General features: G+C 56.3%; 6 protein-coding genes across 6 annotated transcripts; 3 read left to right on the top strand and 3 right to left on the bottom strand.

Moving 5' to 3' along the window:
- Positions 1-115: 115 nt before the first annotated feature.
- Positions 116-917, bottom strand: INS49_010131 (uncharacterized protein; the record flags this gene model as incomplete). The annotated part of the gene is made up of 2 exons (XM_043170857.1): positions 116-235; positions 291-917. The coding sequence occupies 2 exons, from the start codon at positions 915-917 to the stop codon at positions 116-118; spliced, it is 747 nt and encodes a 248-aa protein (XP_043025422.1).
- Positions 918-3,211: 2,294 nt separating this feature from the next.
- Positions 3,212-4,062, top strand: INS49_010130 (uncharacterized protein; the record flags this gene model as incomplete). The annotated part of the gene is made up of 2 exons (XM_043170856.1): positions 3,212-3,526; positions 3,781-4,062. 2 exons carry the CDS (start codon positions 3,212-3,214, stop codon positions 4,060-4,062), a joined length of 597 nt encoding a protein of 198 aa, XP_043025421.1.
- A 964-nt stretch (positions 4,063-5,026) lies between these two features.
- INS49_010129 (uncharacterized protein) lies at positions 5,027-6,603 on the bottom strand (the record flags this gene model as incomplete). The annotated part of the gene is made up of 3 exons (XM_043170855.1): positions 5,027-5,787; positions 5,868-6,456; positions 6,550-6,603. The coding sequence occupies 3 exons, from the start codon at positions 6,601-6,603 to the stop codon at positions 5,027-5,029; spliced, it is 1,404 nt and encodes a 467-aa protein (XP_043025420.1).
- A 2,052-nt stretch (positions 6,604-8,655) lies between these two features.
- INS49_010128 (uncharacterized protein) lies at positions 8,656-10,785 on the top strand (the record flags this gene model as incomplete). The annotated part of the gene is made up of 4 exons (XM_043170854.1): positions 8,656-8,708; positions 8,815-9,454; positions 9,496-10,193; positions 10,272-10,785. The coding sequence occupies 4 exons, from the start codon at positions 8,656-8,658 to the stop codon at positions 10,783-10,785; spliced, it is 1,905 nt and encodes a 634-aa protein (XP_043025419.1).
- A 271-nt stretch (positions 10,786-11,056) lies between these two features.
- Positions 11,057-13,153, bottom strand: INS49_010127 (uncharacterized protein; the record flags this gene model as incomplete). Its single annotated transcript, XM_043170853.1, has 1 exon — positions 11,057-13,153. The coding sequence occupies one exon, from the start codon at positions 13,151-13,153 to the stop codon at positions 11,057-11,059; it is 2,097 nt and encodes a 698-aa protein (XP_043025418.1).
- Positions 13,154-16,118: 2,965 nt separating this feature from the next.
- INS49_010126 (uncharacterized protein) lies at positions 16,119-17,919 on the top strand (the record flags this gene model as incomplete). The annotated part of the gene is made up of 4 exons (XM_043170852.1): positions 16,119-16,200; positions 16,333-16,382; positions 16,470-17,617; positions 17,706-17,919. 4 exons carry the CDS (start codon positions 16,119-16,121, stop codon positions 17,917-17,919), a joined length of 1,494 nt encoding a protein of 497 aa, XP_043025417.1.
- Between the last annotated feature and the right edge of the window lie 1,897 nt (positions 17,920-19,816).

The following is a 19,816-nucleotide window of genomic DNA, read 5'->3' as shown; positions in this document are numbered from 1 at the left end:
TCCCGGTTCGCGATGTAACTTGTTCCACGATGTAAACTTCTCTTTTATCCCAGAGCGCCCATATCAGGAAGCTGAAAGGGAGTCAGGCGGTGTGCTCGAAATTGATTATTGTCAATCAACTAGATAGATCATCGGCATCCTCCAGCAAGAAGTTGTTAAAGTTGAAATCACAGTAACACAGCTTGAGACCCTCGGAGACAAGGTCGGCTGTCGTGAGATCAGGGTTGAGTTTTTGCTACACATAGCGAGCATGTTAGTCAAAGGTTTGTCTCAGGTCGTTATGAACGTACCTTCTCATTCTCTTGATCAACCCACTCCTGAAGCTGCTCCAGGGTATCGAAGTCGCATGGCCCATCAGAGTTGTCCCGACCGAAAACAAAGTTCTTGATTCGGCCGCCATTGACAGGGCCTGGGGCGGTATCGGGCAGGTGCTCGAGAGAGAGGAGGAAACACAACGCATCTGCGACTCTGTCCTTGAATGGGCGGACTATTTCAGCCTTCGCCGACTCGGACATGTCCCTTGACCATAGAGTAGGCTTCATAATGCTGCTGATGGGTGTCCCAGTTACAAACTCCATGACGATGCAACTGTAGTCCATTCCCTCTATCTCAAATTCCGCATAATCGAAAACCTTGGGCGCATACAGACCCTGGCTTGTGGGCGGGCCTCGTTTGGTGATTTCCGTATGTACGTAGTCTTGCGTGTCGGCCTCCGCTCTAAGGGTGGGCTCCGCAATATGTGGCTTCACCCACAGGCGTGTCACTTCGGGAGGCAGAACCTTTGGAGTGAAGGGAAATCCTCTGATGTTTTCGTAGAAGTGCCGGCTGTTGCATAAATCTCGGTACTGTCTTGTTGCCTCTATGATTTCTTCGATATCGACTTCCCAAGTGGGCTCATCGGTGAAAATAATGTCCATGCCCGTGTGTCTGGGGTTTCGTTTTCAGGCCATGAGCTGGGAACAGAACCTGTGGACGTCGTGGATCTGGAGACAGCGCACAGTTTGGAAGCTCTCGGATGTTGTCTTTCTGAATGCAGATGACTAGAACAGTGGCGCATGGTCCAATGTTCTGACTAGAAGGCCATGGTATAACAGCTCATAAACAGGTTCCTAACTGCTCATAGAAACAATTGGACATCGTGATACAGGTGGACCCAGATGACCGGTCTGACTCAGGCCGTAACGAATTTGCTGGCATATCAAAAGCAAGGGCATCGAAGTGATGCTCCATACAATCACCAACACATGCGTAAGAAGTTACGGTTGCCTATCAAACAATAGTGGCCGCCTTCCGCTGCCGGCCGAAGAGTCCCGTCAACTTTGGAAATTCACCAAAGATTTCTGCTTTTTGGTTAGATCGGCTCAGTTTCTCTCCATATTAGTTTTCACGAATAACTGAGCTCAAGCCTTGAACAAATTGCTAGCCAATGGACGATGATGGAGTGAGCAATGAGAAGGTTGATCCTCATCCATCTGTTACGTTTCATAACTAGTGCGTCGTGAAGTGACCAGAGCTTTTCAGCCAGACAGTATTAGTCCACGGAAGTACTCCTGTGACATTTCCGTGCGTGAGTACCCAGACACGCGTTTCTTACAAGACTGGTTCTGAGTCACGGCAACTCACAGACAAGCCTGATTTCAAAACTTCTCGAAGTATGTTCCATCTAGCTGGGCTTCCCAGCCAGCTTGGCAGCGGAGATACAGCAAGTGCATTCTTGTTCCATTAAGACTGGGGACGGAATCCCGCATCATGGGGTCATAGCACATTTAAAAGTCAAGTGATCCTGCAGACTGCAAGTCGGCACTGAGTAAACTCTACTGATTTGGTTATGAGGATCGCGTGGATGGTCACCCTGAAGCTTCATGTGCGAACTGCACACGGGGCGAGTGTGCCATCAAGATGCCGGACTTGCGCCGTTTGGAAGCCGATTCGTCTTCCAGGTCACGTCTTTGGTGTTTGCCTCATGCTCACTCACTGCACGTTCTTCGAAGCTGCTACCACTTGCCCCGTCAGAGGCTGAGCCCAGAGTGGCTCACCCGTGCCCCAGCTCCGGCCCCAGCTCCGGCCCCAGCTCCGTCCACATCGCCGCCGGACGAACTTACCTCCAGCAGTCACTCGTCCGGTCACTTGTCCGGTGAATGGTGCAGCATTCAATGCTGTGGTGAGGCTGCCCGCTAGTGCAATGGAGCCCAGCTTTTAAACCCACAGCTCCAATGCACGAGCAACAACTTCAACCTTCCACCATCACCACCAGCAGGGTCACAACCCACACTTCCAACCACCACCCTTTTCCCGTCTACCAAACATCAATCCTTCTGCCTCATCATATTCTCATGTCCATCAAGTTGATCCTGACGATCTCTTGTACCCAACTCTTCTACAACGCGCCAATCTCGTCTGCGTAGCCAAAGAGGACGGCGACGGCGTCGACTCTGCTTTCTGCATCAACCTCACTTAGCCCAACCTTGACCTCGACCTTTCCACAGTCAACAAACAACACCAAGATCCTGACACCTCTTGGTCTCAGATCCAATCGCCAACAGAGTTTCTTTCTCTCATCCTGGTGCCGCCAACAGTCATCTGTAAGTTTCTACTGCGCAGTCATCTGCCTGCTGCACCACCACCACCTCCTCCTCCTTTCCTCCATCGATCGCAAACCTTCCGCCACCCATATCGTCTGTTTTCCCCTTTGCGACACCCAAGGCACACATGGTAAGCTTCCTCACCACCTACACTTCACAACGGACTCTCTTGCGCAGAACACGTGCCACACAAGCTTTGCCGTCCTCCTGTTGCCTAAAAACATCCAATCGCCCTTTTCTTTTACTCACCCCAGTCACTTCTGCCTACAGCTTCCCTCCGTTTGTTTTGACTTGTTTTCTTCTGCCTGCCCCGCCTGCAAGCCTTTCCACTTGCAACCTTTTACCTCACCCCTCCACCTCAACCCTACACTCTTGACACTTTCCTCCCGCCTACGAAAGACTTCTCTCACAACTTCATTCTTCTACCAATCTCAATCTTCCAACTTTCCGATCACTGCACACCGGCCAGCCCCAGCGCCGGTCAACAGACACGAAGTCCAAGCTCTTGTGGCCCAGCCCAGACCCACGTAAAGCTACCAAATTAACGCTCATTCAATTCAGCAGCCTGACGGCCTACGCGCTCATCGCCATATTCATCCACAAGCTCATCCTCAACTACTTCGCCCAAAATGCCTTCCAACCAGCACGGGAGCAACTCTCCTGCCGCGGACGGCCAGGAGCCACCCGCGCAGACCGAGCACCTGAATATCAAGGTCACTGATAATAACAACGAGCTCATTTTCAAGATCAAGAAATCGACTAAGCTGGAGAAACTCATGGACTCCTTCTGCGAGCGCCATGGCAAGACCCTTGACTCCGTCCGCTTTCTCTTCGAGGGCAAGCGGGTCCAGGGCTCTGAAACCCCCGATTCACTCGAGATGGAAGATGGCGACACCATTGAAGTTTATCAGGAGCAGCTGGGTGGCAATGGGCTTTGCACCAGAGTTCCTATTTTTTGAAGGGCAAAACTCACAGATCCTTATGGAGGCGACACCATTGACTGGATGGCGGCACCAACAGCATCACCGAGCTCGTCGGCTCCTGAGGCACGACTCCAAAGCAGCTCTACAACCTGAGCCTATCCACCGCCACCCTTCCACATTCATGCCAAGGCAAAAAGTCTGCTCAGTCTTCATCTTCCCTCTCCACGTCGCACACTCCTTCAAGCAACAACTCGAGGCGTCACAAAAGCCGCAAGAGAGCAAAATCTGAGAATGCCGCGGGCGATGACACGGTCAGCTCGACTCCCATCGCAACTCCAACAGACGGCAATCCGCCAGCCAGGAAGCAGAAGTTCACACACGAGAGCGACGTCACCGAGAAAAAGGATGAGGTGTCCAATGAGGGCGAGGCAGTCGGACGCAATGGCGGCATCAGGGATGGTCTGGCCGGGGAGGCAGAGGTGGAGGGGCAGCATGGTGAGGAGGGCAAGGAGGAATCGGCAGGTAAACCCATGGTTGTCACCTCGGGCACATCCTAGGCGTGTACGGGGGGACTGGGAGCTGGTGTAAGAGCTTGAGACCTCCCCTTGGGAGTTGACTCGCCTGCTGGCTTAGGTCCCCGACGGCGCTGATTGGGTGGCCCTCTTGAGGCGGCAAGTATGGGCAAAAGAGGTGTGACGCCGGCGTGTACGGGGGGACTGGGGGCTGGCGTAAGAGCTTGAGACCTCCCCTTGGGAGTTGACTCGCCTGCTGGCTTAGGTCTCTGACGGCGCTGTTGAGTAGCCACCTTGGTGGAGGAAAAACATGGGGCAGAAGGCAGGAAGCGGAGGAGAGTAGGGTGTGACCCGGGCGTGTACGGGGGGACTGGGAGCTGGCGTAAGAGCTCGAGACCTCCTTTGGGAGTGACTCGCCTGCTGGCTTAGGTCCCTGACGGCGTCTTTGGGTAGCCGCCCAAGGAAAAGGAAAGAAACATGGAAACACTGCGATAGGCTTGGCCCATCCCCTTGGGTTCCGACTCGCCTCCTGGCCAAAGGCCCTTAGGGTGTGGATCGAGCTGCTACTTGAAGAGTTGCAGTCTCAACAACTAAGTGTGACAATACAAACATACATTAGCAGAGTTTGCAGAAATTTGGTCCTATGACTGCTGCCGAGCGAGATTTCCTGACATTGATGATTTCATTGTAGTCATTACGGTCTGCCCGAGACCATCTTGTCGTACCGCTCTTGTGCAGACATTCCAACAAGACGATGATCCTCTCGCTTTCTATTTCAAATGCTGTGAAACCTTCTCAAGTCTGTCCCAAACCCTTTGCTATATGACTCCAACAACGGATCAAGTCCCGTATGCAACAGGTATTCCCAAGATACTCCAACAATGCAATCTCGTCAAGCTCCATACCAAGATACACGAGCAGCGTATAGACAAAATATCCCAAGTCTACATCAGATCCCACGAGTGCGCTAATCCAAACAAACTTCCCACATCTCTCATCACCACCGATGCTACACCTTTCCCGTCACGACGAACTGGCCCGTCTCAGTCCTGACCCTCCACCCAGCCCTCTTGAGCGCGGCACCAACGTCCTGCCGCAGGCGCGACACCCCGCCGGAGCTGTGGTTCCCCAGCCCCGTGACGACGGTGAACCCTTCGCCGCAGCGGGCCCTGCGGGCCCTGTCCTCGCCGAGCGCGGCCCACCACTCCTGCGTGCGCTCGAGCGCGATGCGCACCCCGTCGGCGACGGGCACGCCGTGCAGGTCGATGTGGTCCCGCGACGAGTTGCCGTCGACCAGTGCCTCGTACGCCTCGCTCTGCGCCGCCTTGGACCGCCCCAGCTGCTCGCGTGCCCGCTCCGCCAGCACCCCGGCCACGGGGCGGAACAGCGCGTCCGACTTGCCGCGCCGGTAGGCCGCCTGCGCGGCGGTGAAGGACTGAGCCGTCGACGCGCGGGCCTCGGCTGCGTCACGCGCAAGCTCGGTGTAGGTCTTGCGCGGCTTGGCGGACTGGACCGTCTGCCACCCGGTGGTGGGCTTGCTGGCGGCGGGCGTGTTGGGGGCGGAGGTTGCGGCGTTTGAGGCGCTGGATGAGGGCATCAGCCGTGGGAGCGAGCTCCGCCGGGTGAGGGGGCGAGAAGCGCTCAAGGCCGGCGAGACGGGGCTGCTGGCTGCCTTGTCTTCTGCGTCCAGGTTCAGAGGCTTGAGGCGGTACTCGACATCGAGCCTCGCCTTGCCGGCCTTGTCCTTGGGGGTTTCCGTTCCGGAGCGACCTGCGTGGAGTCAGCTGAATGCCCGAGCAAATGTGTGAGGATGTGGACGAAAGAAAGAAAACCATTGACTAGGCTATCACCAAGGAGGCCGTGATCAACTTGGCGGTGAACTGAGATTCTCGTCTTGCCTTTCTTGTAGCCAACGTGGCCATCATCTCGGAAAGCTCCATCGATTCCCTTGGGGCGGAGGCCGTTTTCCTCCAGGAATTGTGTGCTAAGCAGCTCCTCGCAAGCCTTCGTGAAGTCTCCGTCGGCCTTTCTCAGGGAGAACTTGATGTCCATGTCCTTGAGAAGGGGAAACATGACCTTCAGCTCAGCAATCTTGCCATCCTCGTCCAGGGCCAGGACATCAACATCATTGGGCAGATCTAGCGACTCGAACTGGTCGGACAGGGTGTCGCTGAAATCGGTCCTGGAGGAGATGTCGGTGCAGGGCTTGGAGCCCGAGACGGAGTGGGACGAGTTGGTGTTGGCCGGCCCTTCGAGCCCTGAGAGGACATCGACGTCGCCGTCCACGCCACTGGCGTTGAAGCGAGACGCCTCCTCGGCCTCTGCGTCCTGGGAGAGGCCTTGCAGGATGGCACGGGCCTCTTCGAACTGGACTGTCAGGTCGTAGTCACCGACAATAGCAATGATGAGGGACTCATCAAGGGCAGAGCGAAAGTCGTCCTGGCAAGCGTTAGCTGAGTTCATTCCATGCAGGCGGGGTTTTATCCGGAGACTGTTTCAGGATGGAATGGGAATGATAATGCTCCGACTTACAACGAGGCTGCCCATCAGCGAGGCTGCATCAGGGACTGGGTCATTGTCCCCCATCCTCCCGCCCCTGATGTCTTGTTTGTGTTCAAAATGAGAGCAAAAGATACAGATTCAGGCCGTGATCGAGTACAGGTGGGCGAGGACAGTGGTTCATTTCTGTGCGTGGGCGGGCTCATGTCCTTGGGGCGGTGGTGCTGTGCTGTCATAATCGGCGGTGCGTTGTGTTGTTTTGGCGGTCATGCGTGCGTCGACGCAGAAAGTGATGATTCAATTTTGAGAGTGGCTCACTGCCGGGGCGGACAGGTGCCCAATCAAGTTTAGCGCGGGGTGGTCATCCAGATGGTTGTGTTCTCTTCGAAAGGGGCCTCGTTGGCCGTGGTTTGGTGCCGGCCCGAGCCATTGGGTCTTCTCATCATCCAGGCTTGTCTTCTCCTCTGTGTCTGTTATACGAGGCATCGTAATTTCCAACTTGGCTCACGAGCGTGGATGGGATATCGATCAATGACCCAGAGGTGCCCCACAACGCTACGGTACCTTCCGCACAGTAGATAATAAGATAGCACAAATGCCAAGCGTTGGAACCTCGGGAGGGCATGCGAGCCTCAACCAAGCATTACTGCTTTCGGCCGGGACACCCCAACATGCGCCTGACCTACGTGGCACTCGGTACAGAATTAAGCTCTCCTGCTCAGAATCATGTACCTATTCTGTCCGTGTGAACGGCAGTGCTGACTGTTATTGTTATCAGGGTAGAGGTGAGTCGATGCAGCCCCTGTAGAGTTTCGTGCTCAGTGCTCCACCTCGCCCTTGGTGTCTCATGATGTTCGCTGCCACTGGCACCATGGCCATGCGAGCGCTCACACGAGATGTCCAAGGGGGTAGCAGCAGCAGGATCTCCCAGGGCCCGCCAGGTCCAACGGAGCCATCGCCGCGGGGCCCGTCCAGAACCGGTCACATCCAGCCACTGCTGGTGCAGAGAAGGGCGCGTCTGAGCCAACGGGACCCCGCGGGCGTCACCCAGATCTGCACAGCACCCTTGCATTCGGTCAGTGGGGTTTGATCCACCCAGGAAAGGCGTCCGAAGCTCCCGAAGGCGACGCTGCATGTCGCTCTCTTGTGTGGTCGAGATGCTGTGCGTTGTGTTGTGCTGTGCGGACGGACAGAACGGAATAGCGCTTGTTATGATTATATGTCTGGGCTATATGACCTGACCAGCGGACCGTGACTGCCATGGCCCAAGTCTGTCGAGGTCTGCAAGAGCGTCGGACCTGACTCTAACCTCGACCTGCTGACAACTTGCTGCTGACCACTTTGCTGCTGCTGTCCAACTCGCCAACACACCAACACTGACACCAGCTTCATTATTGCAGGCACTGGTGTGCAGGCCTTGACTCGCGAGGCACTACATTGCATCATAAGTAAACAGGTTCACGGGTGCAGTTTGCAGACCTCCGGCAGGGACAAGGCGCAGTCGCCCTCCGCGGGTTCAACCTCGGGGACTCGCACTCACTCGTGTTGTTGGAGCTGAACAGCCTCACCTCGACAGGGAAGCCGTCCGTTTGGTGGCACCTAGCATCGACTTCCCTGCCTGCATCAACTTTACCAGGCCGACAGACATTCCAGGAATTCCATTCCCACCACCGCCATCGAGCCTGCACGTCCAGGTGGCCGCAGCAAGGACCCTCCCGCGATATCCCTATAAGCCGAGCTGGCCGCTGCTGTTCTAGCCTGTGCTCATTTATGCGTCCAGCCTCCTCGGCTTGTGATACGGGCAGCTGCTAGGCTCAAGGTGGACTACACAAAGGCTCGCCATCTACGACTCGGCCCTAGTTCTGTTTCAGATACCCTCACACCCACCGATCTGCGCATTGAACGAAGCTCCCTAAGCTCCGTCCGGCCCGTCATTCTGTCGCCGCTGCCAGCTTCTTTTTGCATGCCTGCATAAAGATCTGCTTCCCCTGGTGCCCAAGCACGGCACGCACCCCTTATTACTACAACTCGTCTTTGCACGCCCTCATATTTTTGTTTGCTAGCGGTCCGCGTCGTGCCATTTCCAGGTCTCTCGCTTTGGGGGTACGTCGAACGAGATCCACACCGGCATAGGGCACGATGGCAACCGACAACAAATACCCATTTTGGGGTTACCCGGCGCCCATCAAAGGGTGAGTGAGCCGCCAACCTGACAGGTCTTGGCAGACAGCCTCCCGTCATGGAATGCATCCACCGTTTCCCCAAGGAGAAGAAGGAAGCAGGCTAACTGTGCCCCAGGCCGGAAGTGGCGTACAAGGCCGAGCGGAAGTCGAACCCGGCTATGCGAGGTTGGATTCTGATGCCGGCAGCGTACCTGCTCGAGCAGGTGCGCCCTCTCAGGGAGATGATCTGGTCGAACGCCGGCTTCTCCTCGCTGCGCAAGCTCCGCGAGAGGATCGAGGATTACGAGCCACTCCACGATCCCACGGTGGTGCCTCTCGATCATAGGCTTCTCTTCGGGGTCAATGGTAATGGAGATGTCCACATCAATGGCAATGGAAATGGAAATGGGAACGGTTTCATGGCAGCAGGGGAATCGGCAGCCTCAGCGGGTTCACCTCGGACGGACTCATCCCCTCACACTCTCTCACTTACCAGCTACTACTCGACGAAAACATATCGCGACCTGTACCTGAAGGGCGATCTTACGCCTACCGACGTCGCAAAAGCCATACTGCCTCTCATCCGGCGAGACATTGAGCCCAAGGGATCTCACCACCTCTTCTTCTTCGACAGCAAGGCCGAGCTCGTGCTGAAGGCAGCCGATGAGTCGACCCAGCGCTACCGCGAGAACCGCTCCCTTGGCCCACTCGACGGTGTGCCGTGCGCCATCAAGGATGAATACGACCTCGATGGGTACAAGTGCTGCCTCGGCTCGGTGAACGACTATACCGCAGAGATCGTTGACGAGAACGACAGCATCACATCCTGTGCGTCAAGAAGCTGGTGGAAGCGGGTGCCGTCATCGTCGGCAAGACGAGCATGGTCGAGTTTGGGCTCGACACGCCTGGCAACAACCCCAACTACGGCACGCCGCGGAATCCTTTCAATCAGGACTACTACACCGGCGGATCCTCGTCGGGCACGGCCGCGGCCATCGGGTCCGGGCTGATCCCGATAGGGCTGGGCAGCGACGGCGGCGGGAGCATCCGGATCCCTGCGAGCTTCTGCAACATCTTCGGGCTGAAGCCCACGCACGCGCGTGTCTCATTCTGGCCGAGCGCCAACCACTCCAACACGTGCGCCGTCAACGGGCCGATGGCCGCAGACATGGAGTCGCTGGCCACGCTGTTCGAGGTCGTCGCCCGGCCGCACCCGGACTCACCCTTCGCCTTCCCCAGTGTCCCGAGGCTGCCCTCGGCCGACAGGTTGCTCGAGCAGACGCCCGGTAGGCCCAAGATCCTCGGTATCTGCCGCGCCTGGTTCAACGACTGCGCACCCGCGGTTAGGGAGCTGTGTGAGGGGATGGTGGACACCATGGTGACCAAACACGGCTACAAGGTCGTCGATATCCAGATTCCGTTCCTGGCCGAAGGTCAGTTCGCGCACGCGATGACGGTGTTGACGGATGCGGCGACGCTGTTGCCCAAATATGATAATCTTACTTTCGCCAACCGGTAAGTCTGCAGCCGCTACTTTGCTCATCCAAAATTTGACGGCACACATATGCTGACCACATAACCCCTCCCGCGCAGCATCCTCCTAGCTCTAGGCCGCACGACCCCAGCGACAGACTACCTCCTCGCGCAGAAGCTGCGGCGCTGCCTGATGTCGCACCTGTCGCACCTGTGGCGGCAGCACCCAGGGATACTGATCATCACGCCGACGACGGCGTGCGCGGGGTGGCGGATCCGGGACGGCGGCGGCAAGGCGGGCGGCAACAGCAGCGGCGAGATGCGGGTGGGCATCTCGGACGGCGACAAGACCATCGAGACGATGCGGTACGTGTGGCTGGGCAACTTCTGCGGCCTGCCGTCCATCAACGTCCCCGCGGGCTACGCGAGCCCGGACGCCGCAGGGAAGGGCGAGAGGGTCGCGGACAAGGCCACCGTCGGCAAGGTCCCCGTCGGCTTCATGGCCACGGGCGAGTGGGCGTCCGAGGAGAGCCTGATTGAGTTTGGGGTCGAGGCCGAGAGGGCTGGAGCCGAGTGGCGGGAGAGGCCCGAGGGGTGGGTTGATGTTGTTGAGCTGGCTAAGAAGGCCAAGTAGTTGACGGGACTGTGTGATCAGAGATATCCCATTTGCTTGTTTGGTTTTTTTCCTCTTGTTGTAAAAAGAGGTCATTCCTTTGCAGATACCACGGGACTTAGATGACGGGCGTCGGTGGTGAGATGTGGCGAAGCATTTATACACCACGATCCTTCCTCCGCTGATCACGATCAAGGAGTTGCAAATTTAGATAGACGGTGCATTTGTGCATCAATGCTATCCGATTATTTCCTGTTCCGAGCTGTGGTCCTTGTCGTCCCAAAGAGAGCACTCAGCTCACCACAATGGTATGCTCACCACCCTCCACGCCCTCAACAACAACCGTGTCGAATACCACGCCGGTCTTCCTAAACCACTCGGTCTGGACTTCCTCCCCGTCCACAACCACAGTAGGCTTGCTCCCCTGCCGCACAACAGGCAAGATCAGCCTCCCCACCGTCCCAGCAGGCGTGCTCACACTGGCGTTATACTGAGGTCCGTCCTCCCCCTCGTCAACCTCCGCCACATCCCACCGGGCCTGGAACTTACCCAGCGCCGTCACGAACCCACCCTCAGCAAACCCCAGCCCGCCAAACTGCGGCGCAAATAGCCACTCGCTGCCCACGCGCGCCGTGACGCTCAGCCCCAGCACGAACTCGGTCAGCGCGCTCGTCGGCCCGGACGACCACCCGTGCGCGTGCGAGACATAACTGAAATCATTGCCGTACCCCCGGCTCCACCGGTACCCGAACGTGCCATTCACGAGGTACCCCTCGACGACGGTGCTCTGGGTGCCGTTCTCGTTGCCCAGGTACCACCCCCAGCTGGTGCGCACGAGGTCCAGCGCGCGCGTCGTCTCCCCGGCCGCCAGGTGGGCCTGCAGCTCGAACGACGAGATGAAGGGGCTGATGTTGCCGGGGAGCTCGGGCGCCTCGGGACCCAGGGGCGTCCAGTTGTCCGTCAGGCGCGAGGAGATGGACCGTGCCGTCGGGGAGTCGGGGCCGACTACGCCGAAGAGGACTGCCATTGAGTTGGCGTCTTGCGGGTGCAGGGCCGTCGCTGTCGCGTTGTCCCTGAAGGCGCCGTAGCTCGCGTCGAAGCAGTGCGCCAGCGTGGCGTTCTGCAGCGCGGCGGCGCGGCTGGTCCACAGCGCTGGGAGGTCGGTTGTGTTGCTGCTGCTGCCCCCTCCCTCCCCTCGCCAGGTCGCCAGGTCTGCGCCGGTGGTGAGCGTGCGGTAGAGGATCATCTGCGCCGAGGACATGTTGAACCCCGTCTGCCAGCGGGCCCAGTCGCGCGTGCCCGTGACGTTGAGCAGGCCGGACGAGGGCTGCACCTTGGCGTAGATGTAGTCCATGGCGGCGAGGTAGCCGCCCCAGTTGCGCGCGAGGAAGGCCGTGTCGTTGGTGTACAGCACGTAGTTGTAGGTCCCGATCATCGTCCACATGTGGTACGTGTCGCTGCCCTGCTGCAGAAGCGGCGGGCCCGCCTCGGGGAAGGAGCCGTCCTTGTTCTGGTAGTCGTACATGACCTGCAGCGCGTTGCGCACGCTGTCGAGGTCGCCCACGCTCACGAAGGTCGAGGGCACCGCGATGCCCATGTCGCCTGGCCACACCGCGCGGTCGCGCTTCGCGCCGTCGACGATGATGGTGTCCCCCGGTCCCAGGGTGCCGTTGTTGACCCAGCTTGTGTTGACGAAGGGGACCCAGCGGCCGGTGTTGACGGGCACAGCGTTGGTCTGGAGCGTGTACGCCCCGCTGTACCAGATCTTATTCAAGGTGTCGTCCGAGCTGTGGAAGTAGCCTTGGTACGCCCTGAGGTTGGACCACGTTGGCTGGAAGCCGATCTCGAGCTCGATGGAGGAGATATCCACCGATGCAGACTCGGATATCAGGAACAGGGTGAGGTAGCGGAAGCCTCCGCGCAGTTTCTCGTCGGGCATGGTGTAAGTGACCGCCTCTGCGCCGGTGAAGTTGGAGTAGATGGCCCCGTCCGGACCGACGAACTTGCCATTGGAAGAGTCGGACCATTCTCCTATCCAATTCTTGGCCTCCGTAAAGGCCAGTCCAACCGCACCACTGCCGGCTCCCGATGACGAAGGGGTGTACTTGAGCGTCACGATCCCGCCGACCTCAATGCCAAAGTCAAAGACGAGTTTAGACCCATTGGTGGCCAGGTGGGCCGACCCGTTCCAGGACGAGATGATGCTGCCATCGGCGGCCGACAACACGGACCTGGGAGAGACGGTCCTTGATTCTGGGGCGAAGTTGTTGGCGTCCCACTCCCCCGGGAACGCAGCTTCGGAGACGGCGCTGCAGGTGGTGTCCCTCCAGCACGACTGGCCGAGAGCAGTGGAGGCCAGGAGGCCAAAGAGCACGGTCAGGGCCATCATATTGAAGTGCCGACGTCCAAAGGCATTGCAGGACACGCCCTAGTTTTGGTTTATGTTATTTTCCATCGTGTTATATCACGCCTGTCAACCTCGACGTCGGTAGTAGACCAAGGGCCACCGCCCAGTGACCGTACTGGCGGCCAATTTTGGCGTTGATTGCCGCGTTGCTCGGTGCATCTTGGGGACCGAGACGAGTTGGGAGATCCGGGAATTATAGTAGATAGTTTTGGTCATAGTCGTTTGGCTATGGGCTACAAGGGGGGGGGGGCCGAAATGGAGATGGTCTTGAACGGTACTCGGGTGAAAGTGGCCACTCTGGAGAAGCTGGGGAAGCTGGGGGAGACCCCTGAAGTGCGCGGGGATGGCGCCCAGCGGGGGTTGACAGGCTCGCTTCAATTGTGCCGAGACTGGGTATAGGCTTGTGGGCTTGCTCGTCATAGATGCTTGGACAATGACATTCCTTTCCTACTCTCATTCCTCATTATTGATTTGAGAAGCACAACAAAGACGTTGATTGCTTGTGGACGATTTATCTGCTGCTGAGTTGTATGTTTTGGGTCTCCCAACTCGGTTGAAACTCCAGGCAGTGGCTTGCCCAACACGACCTGTGCCCCAATCCACTTGACCGCACGTTGGCGAGGTGGAAGCTTCATGTCAAGATCTGTCGATCACACAATGCAATTTCGTCGTCGAAGAATATTGTGTTGAGGCATCGGCTAAGCCTCGGGCATGGCCGAGCACCGGACAGCCTTTTACGCGAACACTGCAAGGCCTGGCAATACAGTCGTGACTCCGTAGAACGGGGGCCCGAATGCCCTATGTGGTGTAATTTTCTGTTCTCTCGCTACTTTGAATATGCCTTACACCATTGAAGATGTAGAGAATAGTATCGGAGACCCTGAAAGTAGCTCGTCTCAAACATGGGCTCGGTAGCTCATCCGTGATACCACCCGAACCTTAAGAAGCGCCATGGTTCTTTTCAACGGGATGAAAGCCGGCAGACTGATCAGACCCGTGAATCCGGGGCGCCGAGGATGCGCTCAAGGCACCCTCCATTTCGGTTTCGCAAATGCTCCAGGCATATTACACTCGATGTGGTGAGCACATATGCAAACCGAAATACGGTGTAAAACTTTATGCATAATTACCTTCCTCCGGATGCATTGTCTTCATCGGGTAGGTTTCCCTCACATGCAATTCTTTTGCCATCTTTGATTTTTTTCTCTGGGGATTTGGCCCAACAAATCTACTTCAATTTTACTTCGAACGGAATCTTACGATAGCATGAAATACACTGTTGTCCTCCGTCACGACCGGATCGTTTTCATGCCGGGCATTGAGTGCGACAGAGAGCATAAAATGTCTTTTGATGCGTAATTATGCTGCTTTACATAGCTATGTTGGAATATGTGATGAGTGTCCGGATGCTGTGAGAATGACATTTTTGCTCGTTTGAAAAGTCACTCTCTATGCTGGCAATGTGAAGCTGTAGTACTCCACAATCTGATGTTGCTGGTTGATAGTGATACGTTGCGCAGCTGCACTCACAAGTCAGTTGGGATACTCAAGGATAGGTACAGGTATCACCAAGGGGTATCCAGGGGATGATTCGGTGTGCCCGTTGCCTTTCTTCGTCTCATCCGAACATGCTCATGATAGTCACATGAGCACAAGGTAGTCATAGAAACCGCGCGCCCAGGGCGGTGGAAGGAGTATTGCCAAGGCCCGGATCGACGAGAAGCCTGAGTTGCTCGACTAGTCCGGCCTGTCCGACGGGAGTGATCGCTCTCGTCCAAACTCCTGGTAAGCCTCCCGCCAAAGCTGTGCAGCATTTCCCGGGCGTCGCGGAAGTCCGTCAGTCCAGACCACGATGAACCTTACTTCATTTTCGCATACTCAAGTACACGAATTTGAGGCAGGCCTCAGAGACTCTTTTGAGTCTTCGAAACTGAAAACGTGAGAAGCCTGACTCTGCGTTCGGGAGCCCCTGCATTGACCAGCTCGTCTCATCACTCGGAATAACCTCAGGCCTGGCGTTTCTGGCCCCATGATTCCAGACCCAAATTGGGCGCGCATTCGCAACCTTATTTTTCGGACCTCGACATCCTCAACCCGCAGGGCATAGGGCTGCGACCATCTAGAGCGGCGATTGGCTTTCAGGCCGCAGGTCCCGAACGCGCCCACTCTCCCGGGTCATCCAGTCGCATTACATCGGATCAACCTGCCGTTGATGCCTCTATCAGTGATGTACATTTGATCTATCTCCAAAGATTTCCACGGAGGGATTGGACGATTTCGGTGTTCTTCTCACAGAACCTCGACTCAGCGACCTGTCTCATGATGGCATTCTGGAGTCCACCCCTGGGCAGCCCAATTAGACTATCTCAAACAGCCAAGCCTCACAAGACTGTCCATAGCTCTGGATAAGTGAGTGTGGAGAACGACGGTGAGGCTGAACTATGTCGACACACCTCGAACCCTGGACCATGCCTTCCATGTGCGGCCGGCTGAGAATGCCTGAACTACGATTTTCAGATTGCCTGACAGTTATCTTGGCATCTTCAACGAAGCACCCCTTCGGCCCCTGAGTACTGATTCGGTAGTTATCAGACGTCACTTCAGACAACGACGAAACCACGTCTTGAAGTCACTATCGACTTCCTCATCCGGACTTGTGCGTGCACTGCGGATAGAGTTCACGACTTAGGATGGCATATGTAGAGATCACATAGACCGACGGCAAATTGGGGCAAGTCACAGTTTTTGTATATAAGACAGCAGCCTCAAGCCACCAAGATGAGACTATATTACTCTTTCCATCATCATCAACATCATCATCGGCTTCATCTTACATTCTTTCCGAGTGCAGGCACATACATTCTTTTCTGAACTATTCGATATTTGCTTCTCGATTGGACGATCTTTTCTGTTTAATTGATATTATCTTCGACCTTCCTTTGACAAGATGAAGACCACTGCAATTATCTACGCATTCTTGGCCATCACGGCCAATGCTGGTCCCCTCGGCAGGCGCCAGGCTGCTGGAGGTACGTGAATGTCACCGGATATTGAGCTCAATTCAAGTTCGGGTCGTCCTGAACTGTGCCTGCCCTGCACCATGTCTAGGGATCAAGCGATGGTCTATATCTGTGGAATTCCTAGTCTGACATATGATATAGGCAACCTGCAGACCTTCACTGGCAATGTGGGAGGATCGACCGCCCCTGCTGTAAGCTACTTACCAATTTCTTGAATTGAGACAATTACCACCGAGCCATGCCGTTCTTTTCGCACATGCTGACTTCCCATCTTTCAGGTCACCAACGTAGGCGGTGACAGGGCCTTCCGGGTCGACGGCGTCGAGGACACATTCAAAGCCGCCGCGGGCGCTCTTGACCGCTCGTGCTCCATCCAGAAGAACGCCTGCGCCGAGGCGGCCAACTCGGGCGCTGCCGACATTGCCGTCTCGGACTGCGACGCCCAGCGCCAGGAGTGCTCCCAGGCTGCTCAGACTGCCGCCGCGGCTTCTCAGGACGCCCAGGCCGGCGCTGGGGCCGCTGACAACAAGAACAACGATGGTGCAGCTGCCGCTGGCGATGCTAATGCCGATGTCAATGCCGATGGACAGGCCGCCAAGGATGGCAAGGCACAGCAGGGAGGCCAGAACAACAACGCTGGAGCCAACCAAGACAACGAGGCTGCTAACGCTGCTGACGGCAACGCCAAGGGAAACAATGATCAGAACGCTGGCCAAGACAATGCAGCAGACGGTCAAGCAGCGGCCGAGTGCAACGCAGCTGCCGGACAGGCAGCAGGACAGGCAGCAGGACAAGAGAATGCCGCAGCTGAAGGCGCCGCAGCAGGAGCTGCCGCTGGTGGCGCGGCCGCAGGCGCAGTTGTGCTCCCCGACGGCCGTATCAAGCAGGACGCCGTCCCGGAGGACTTCAACGTGCTCGCGAGCCCGTTCAAGTCGGCGGTGGTCAAGGGCGACGGGCTGAACTTCAGCGACGTGATCACGTTCCCGGACATCCAGCCGTCGCTGTTCGACGCGGCGGGCAACACCAAGGCGTTCGAGATCAACATCAACGACCAGTCCATCTTCGTGCCCGAGGGCCAGGCCCCCCAGGACCAGTTCCGGCGCGCGGACCTGCTGCCCAGCATCGCGTCGACGCTCAACAACGTCTCCACCACGGGCAAGAAGACGATGCACTTCTCAGTCCAGCAGGACGCGGCCAAGCCGCTCGCCCTCACCACCAACGAGTACCAGGTTGCCTTCCTCGAGACGGCTGACTTCGAGAGTCGCATCTTTGACGTCCGCGTCGGCACCGGCACCACAAGCCCCAGCCTGACGGGCGGCAACATCGTCGTCCTGGGCCGTTCTGGAGATGCAATCCAGGAGATGTTCGTCGCTCCCTTCTCGGCCGACCTGCAGAACTTCGCCGTGACCCTGGACTTTGACCAAAAGTAAGTCGACCCGACTTTCCCTTTCCCAACCACACGTGTTATGGGCGGGAGCATATCGTGAGACACAGGGCTAACATACCTGCCACAGCACCATGCAGGTCTTCCACAGCACCGGCCAGACCCCTCTCGCCCAGGTTTCAGAGGCCGTCGCCAACGACAACTCGGGCAACGGCGAGTACCACTTTGCGGTGCTCAAGCTGGCCGACGCGCAGGGCCAGCAGGCCGCCAACATCGACGAGGGCCTGGCCTTCGCCGGGATCTTCATGGAGGACTCGGCCGACGGCACTGTCACGCTGCAGTAAATGTGAGTGGGTCAGAGGCGATTTGCTGCAAGGTCATGCAAGACACTCTTGGATCAGGGCAGGGTCAGGGAACACTTGGGTTAAAATCTCTTGCTGGTTTTAGATTCACTACGTAGGCAAAGGAGAACACGAGAGTGAGACCCACCTGTCGATGAAATCTATGACTCTCAACGCCTTGCTTAAAGCAGTGTGTATCAATGATACCCTCCGGCATTGGATTGTCGAGAATCCAATAGAGCGCGCTCTTGTACAGCGTTTGGGCGGGCAAGGAGAATCTTCGGTAAATCTGAAATGCCCTAATTCAATGGCATTTATATTTCGTCTGGCAATGCGCTCCAAATCAAGATGTATCTTTTGACTTTCAGGTCGTCATTCGTTCTTAAGTTTTGCTTGTCCCCTTGTCGTATTCACATTTCCCGGCGGGAATGGCCAGGCGGTCGTAATTTTTTTCTTTTTTCATTATTTTGTTTTGTTCGAGGGGGACTGTTATTGTCTTCCTTGTTGTCTTTTCTTGTTTGCCTCAATTGCACACCCATCCCTGTTTGCCTTTTCCTCCTGGAGGCTCTTCAATTTTGATCAATTCGTTTTCGGCGGCTTTTTTCCCCCCATCCTTTCCTCGTCTTTTGCCCTTCTTTCTTCTTTTCGATTGTTCTCTGTGCTCCGTTTCTTTTTGACACTACCGCTGCGGCGGTTTAGGACTGTCGCCGTCACTCAGTCCCGCGTACCCGAGTCGAAAGTGACTCCGGCAGAAGTGAGAGGTTCTCGAAGGCCTCTAGAGACGAAATTATTGTTCCCGGCGCTCCCCGTACCCGCACCAGAACTTCGCCCTCTGCTCCATAGAGAAGGTCACCTTGCTCAGGACGACGGATTGCCTCGCAAAATATTGGAACTCGTCCTGCAGGGTCCTACGGGCTCATATCTAGGGGTAGAACATTCCAATGATCTACGCCTTTTTGCTTTCCATCCAGGTTCTCTAGAGGCAAGAACATAGTGCGTCATGTCCCGACCGCTCGAGCCAAGAACGGTTCAGAGGAGCCTATGACAAGGCTCAAGGTTTTATAGCCTGTTTTATAAGACCTAGTCACTTGACTTGCACTAACAAGCAAAAGACCCCCAAACAAGACCGATAGCAGTTCAGCTAAACTAGCGTTCTAGAAGAAGAGCCATCTTTGACACACTCAGGTCCATAGATGCCAGTGATTGCTGGGCATGTCAAATGTCTAAAAGTCTCAGGAAGATGAGTTTGTGCTTGCCCAAGGAGTCTAGCCCATGTCGGCTTCTAAGCAAGAATATGTAAATATATATGAGATATTGCCCCTACTTAACCGCGTGACAGAAACTTCGATCCAGCACGGTTGCAATAGTGCGGGATGCGGAGCACCCCATGAGAAGCTCTAATTGACTCCATCAACCCTCTTTGGTTTTGAAGCGGTCCAAGTATTTAGACTGGCTTCACGGCAACCATTGATAAGAAGCTATCTCAGGCACACTGATCGATGTGCGCTAGGAGACAAGTCCGTCTGCGTACGGATTCTTTCTATGTTTGCCTTTCCAACAAGCTCACTCAATTTGCACAACAGTATTATCGACATCAATGCTGTGTAACCATACTGAGGATTTAGAACATTGTTCTATACAATTCGTGGCATGAAGAATGTCTCATAGACAAAGGCAGCTCGCCTTTGGTTTGCACTACCCTTCCACCAGCCAAAGGTGTTGCTCTTGTCGCAGGTGCCGGGCGTGCGCATATACCTAGGCTCATGCCGTGGCACCCAGAGCAGAGCCGCAACGGCAAGGAGGTGTATGACAAATGAGGACAGCGTCACTAGGTTGTGAAAGTATGAGACACAAGAGGAACCGTTGCTCAAGCGTGATTGTTGTGGCGTGCCACAGAATC

This window comes from Diaporthe citri, assembly GCF_014595645.1.
Source record: "Diaporthe citri strain NFHF-8-4 chromosome Unknown scaffold_4, whole genome shotgun sequence".
NCBI lineage: Eukaryota > Fungi > Ascomycota > Sordariomycetes > Diaporthales > Diaporthaceae > Diaporthe > Diaporthe citri.
Note: the sequence above shows the minus strand (reverse complement) of the source record. Positions and strands in the feature narration are given on the sequence as shown.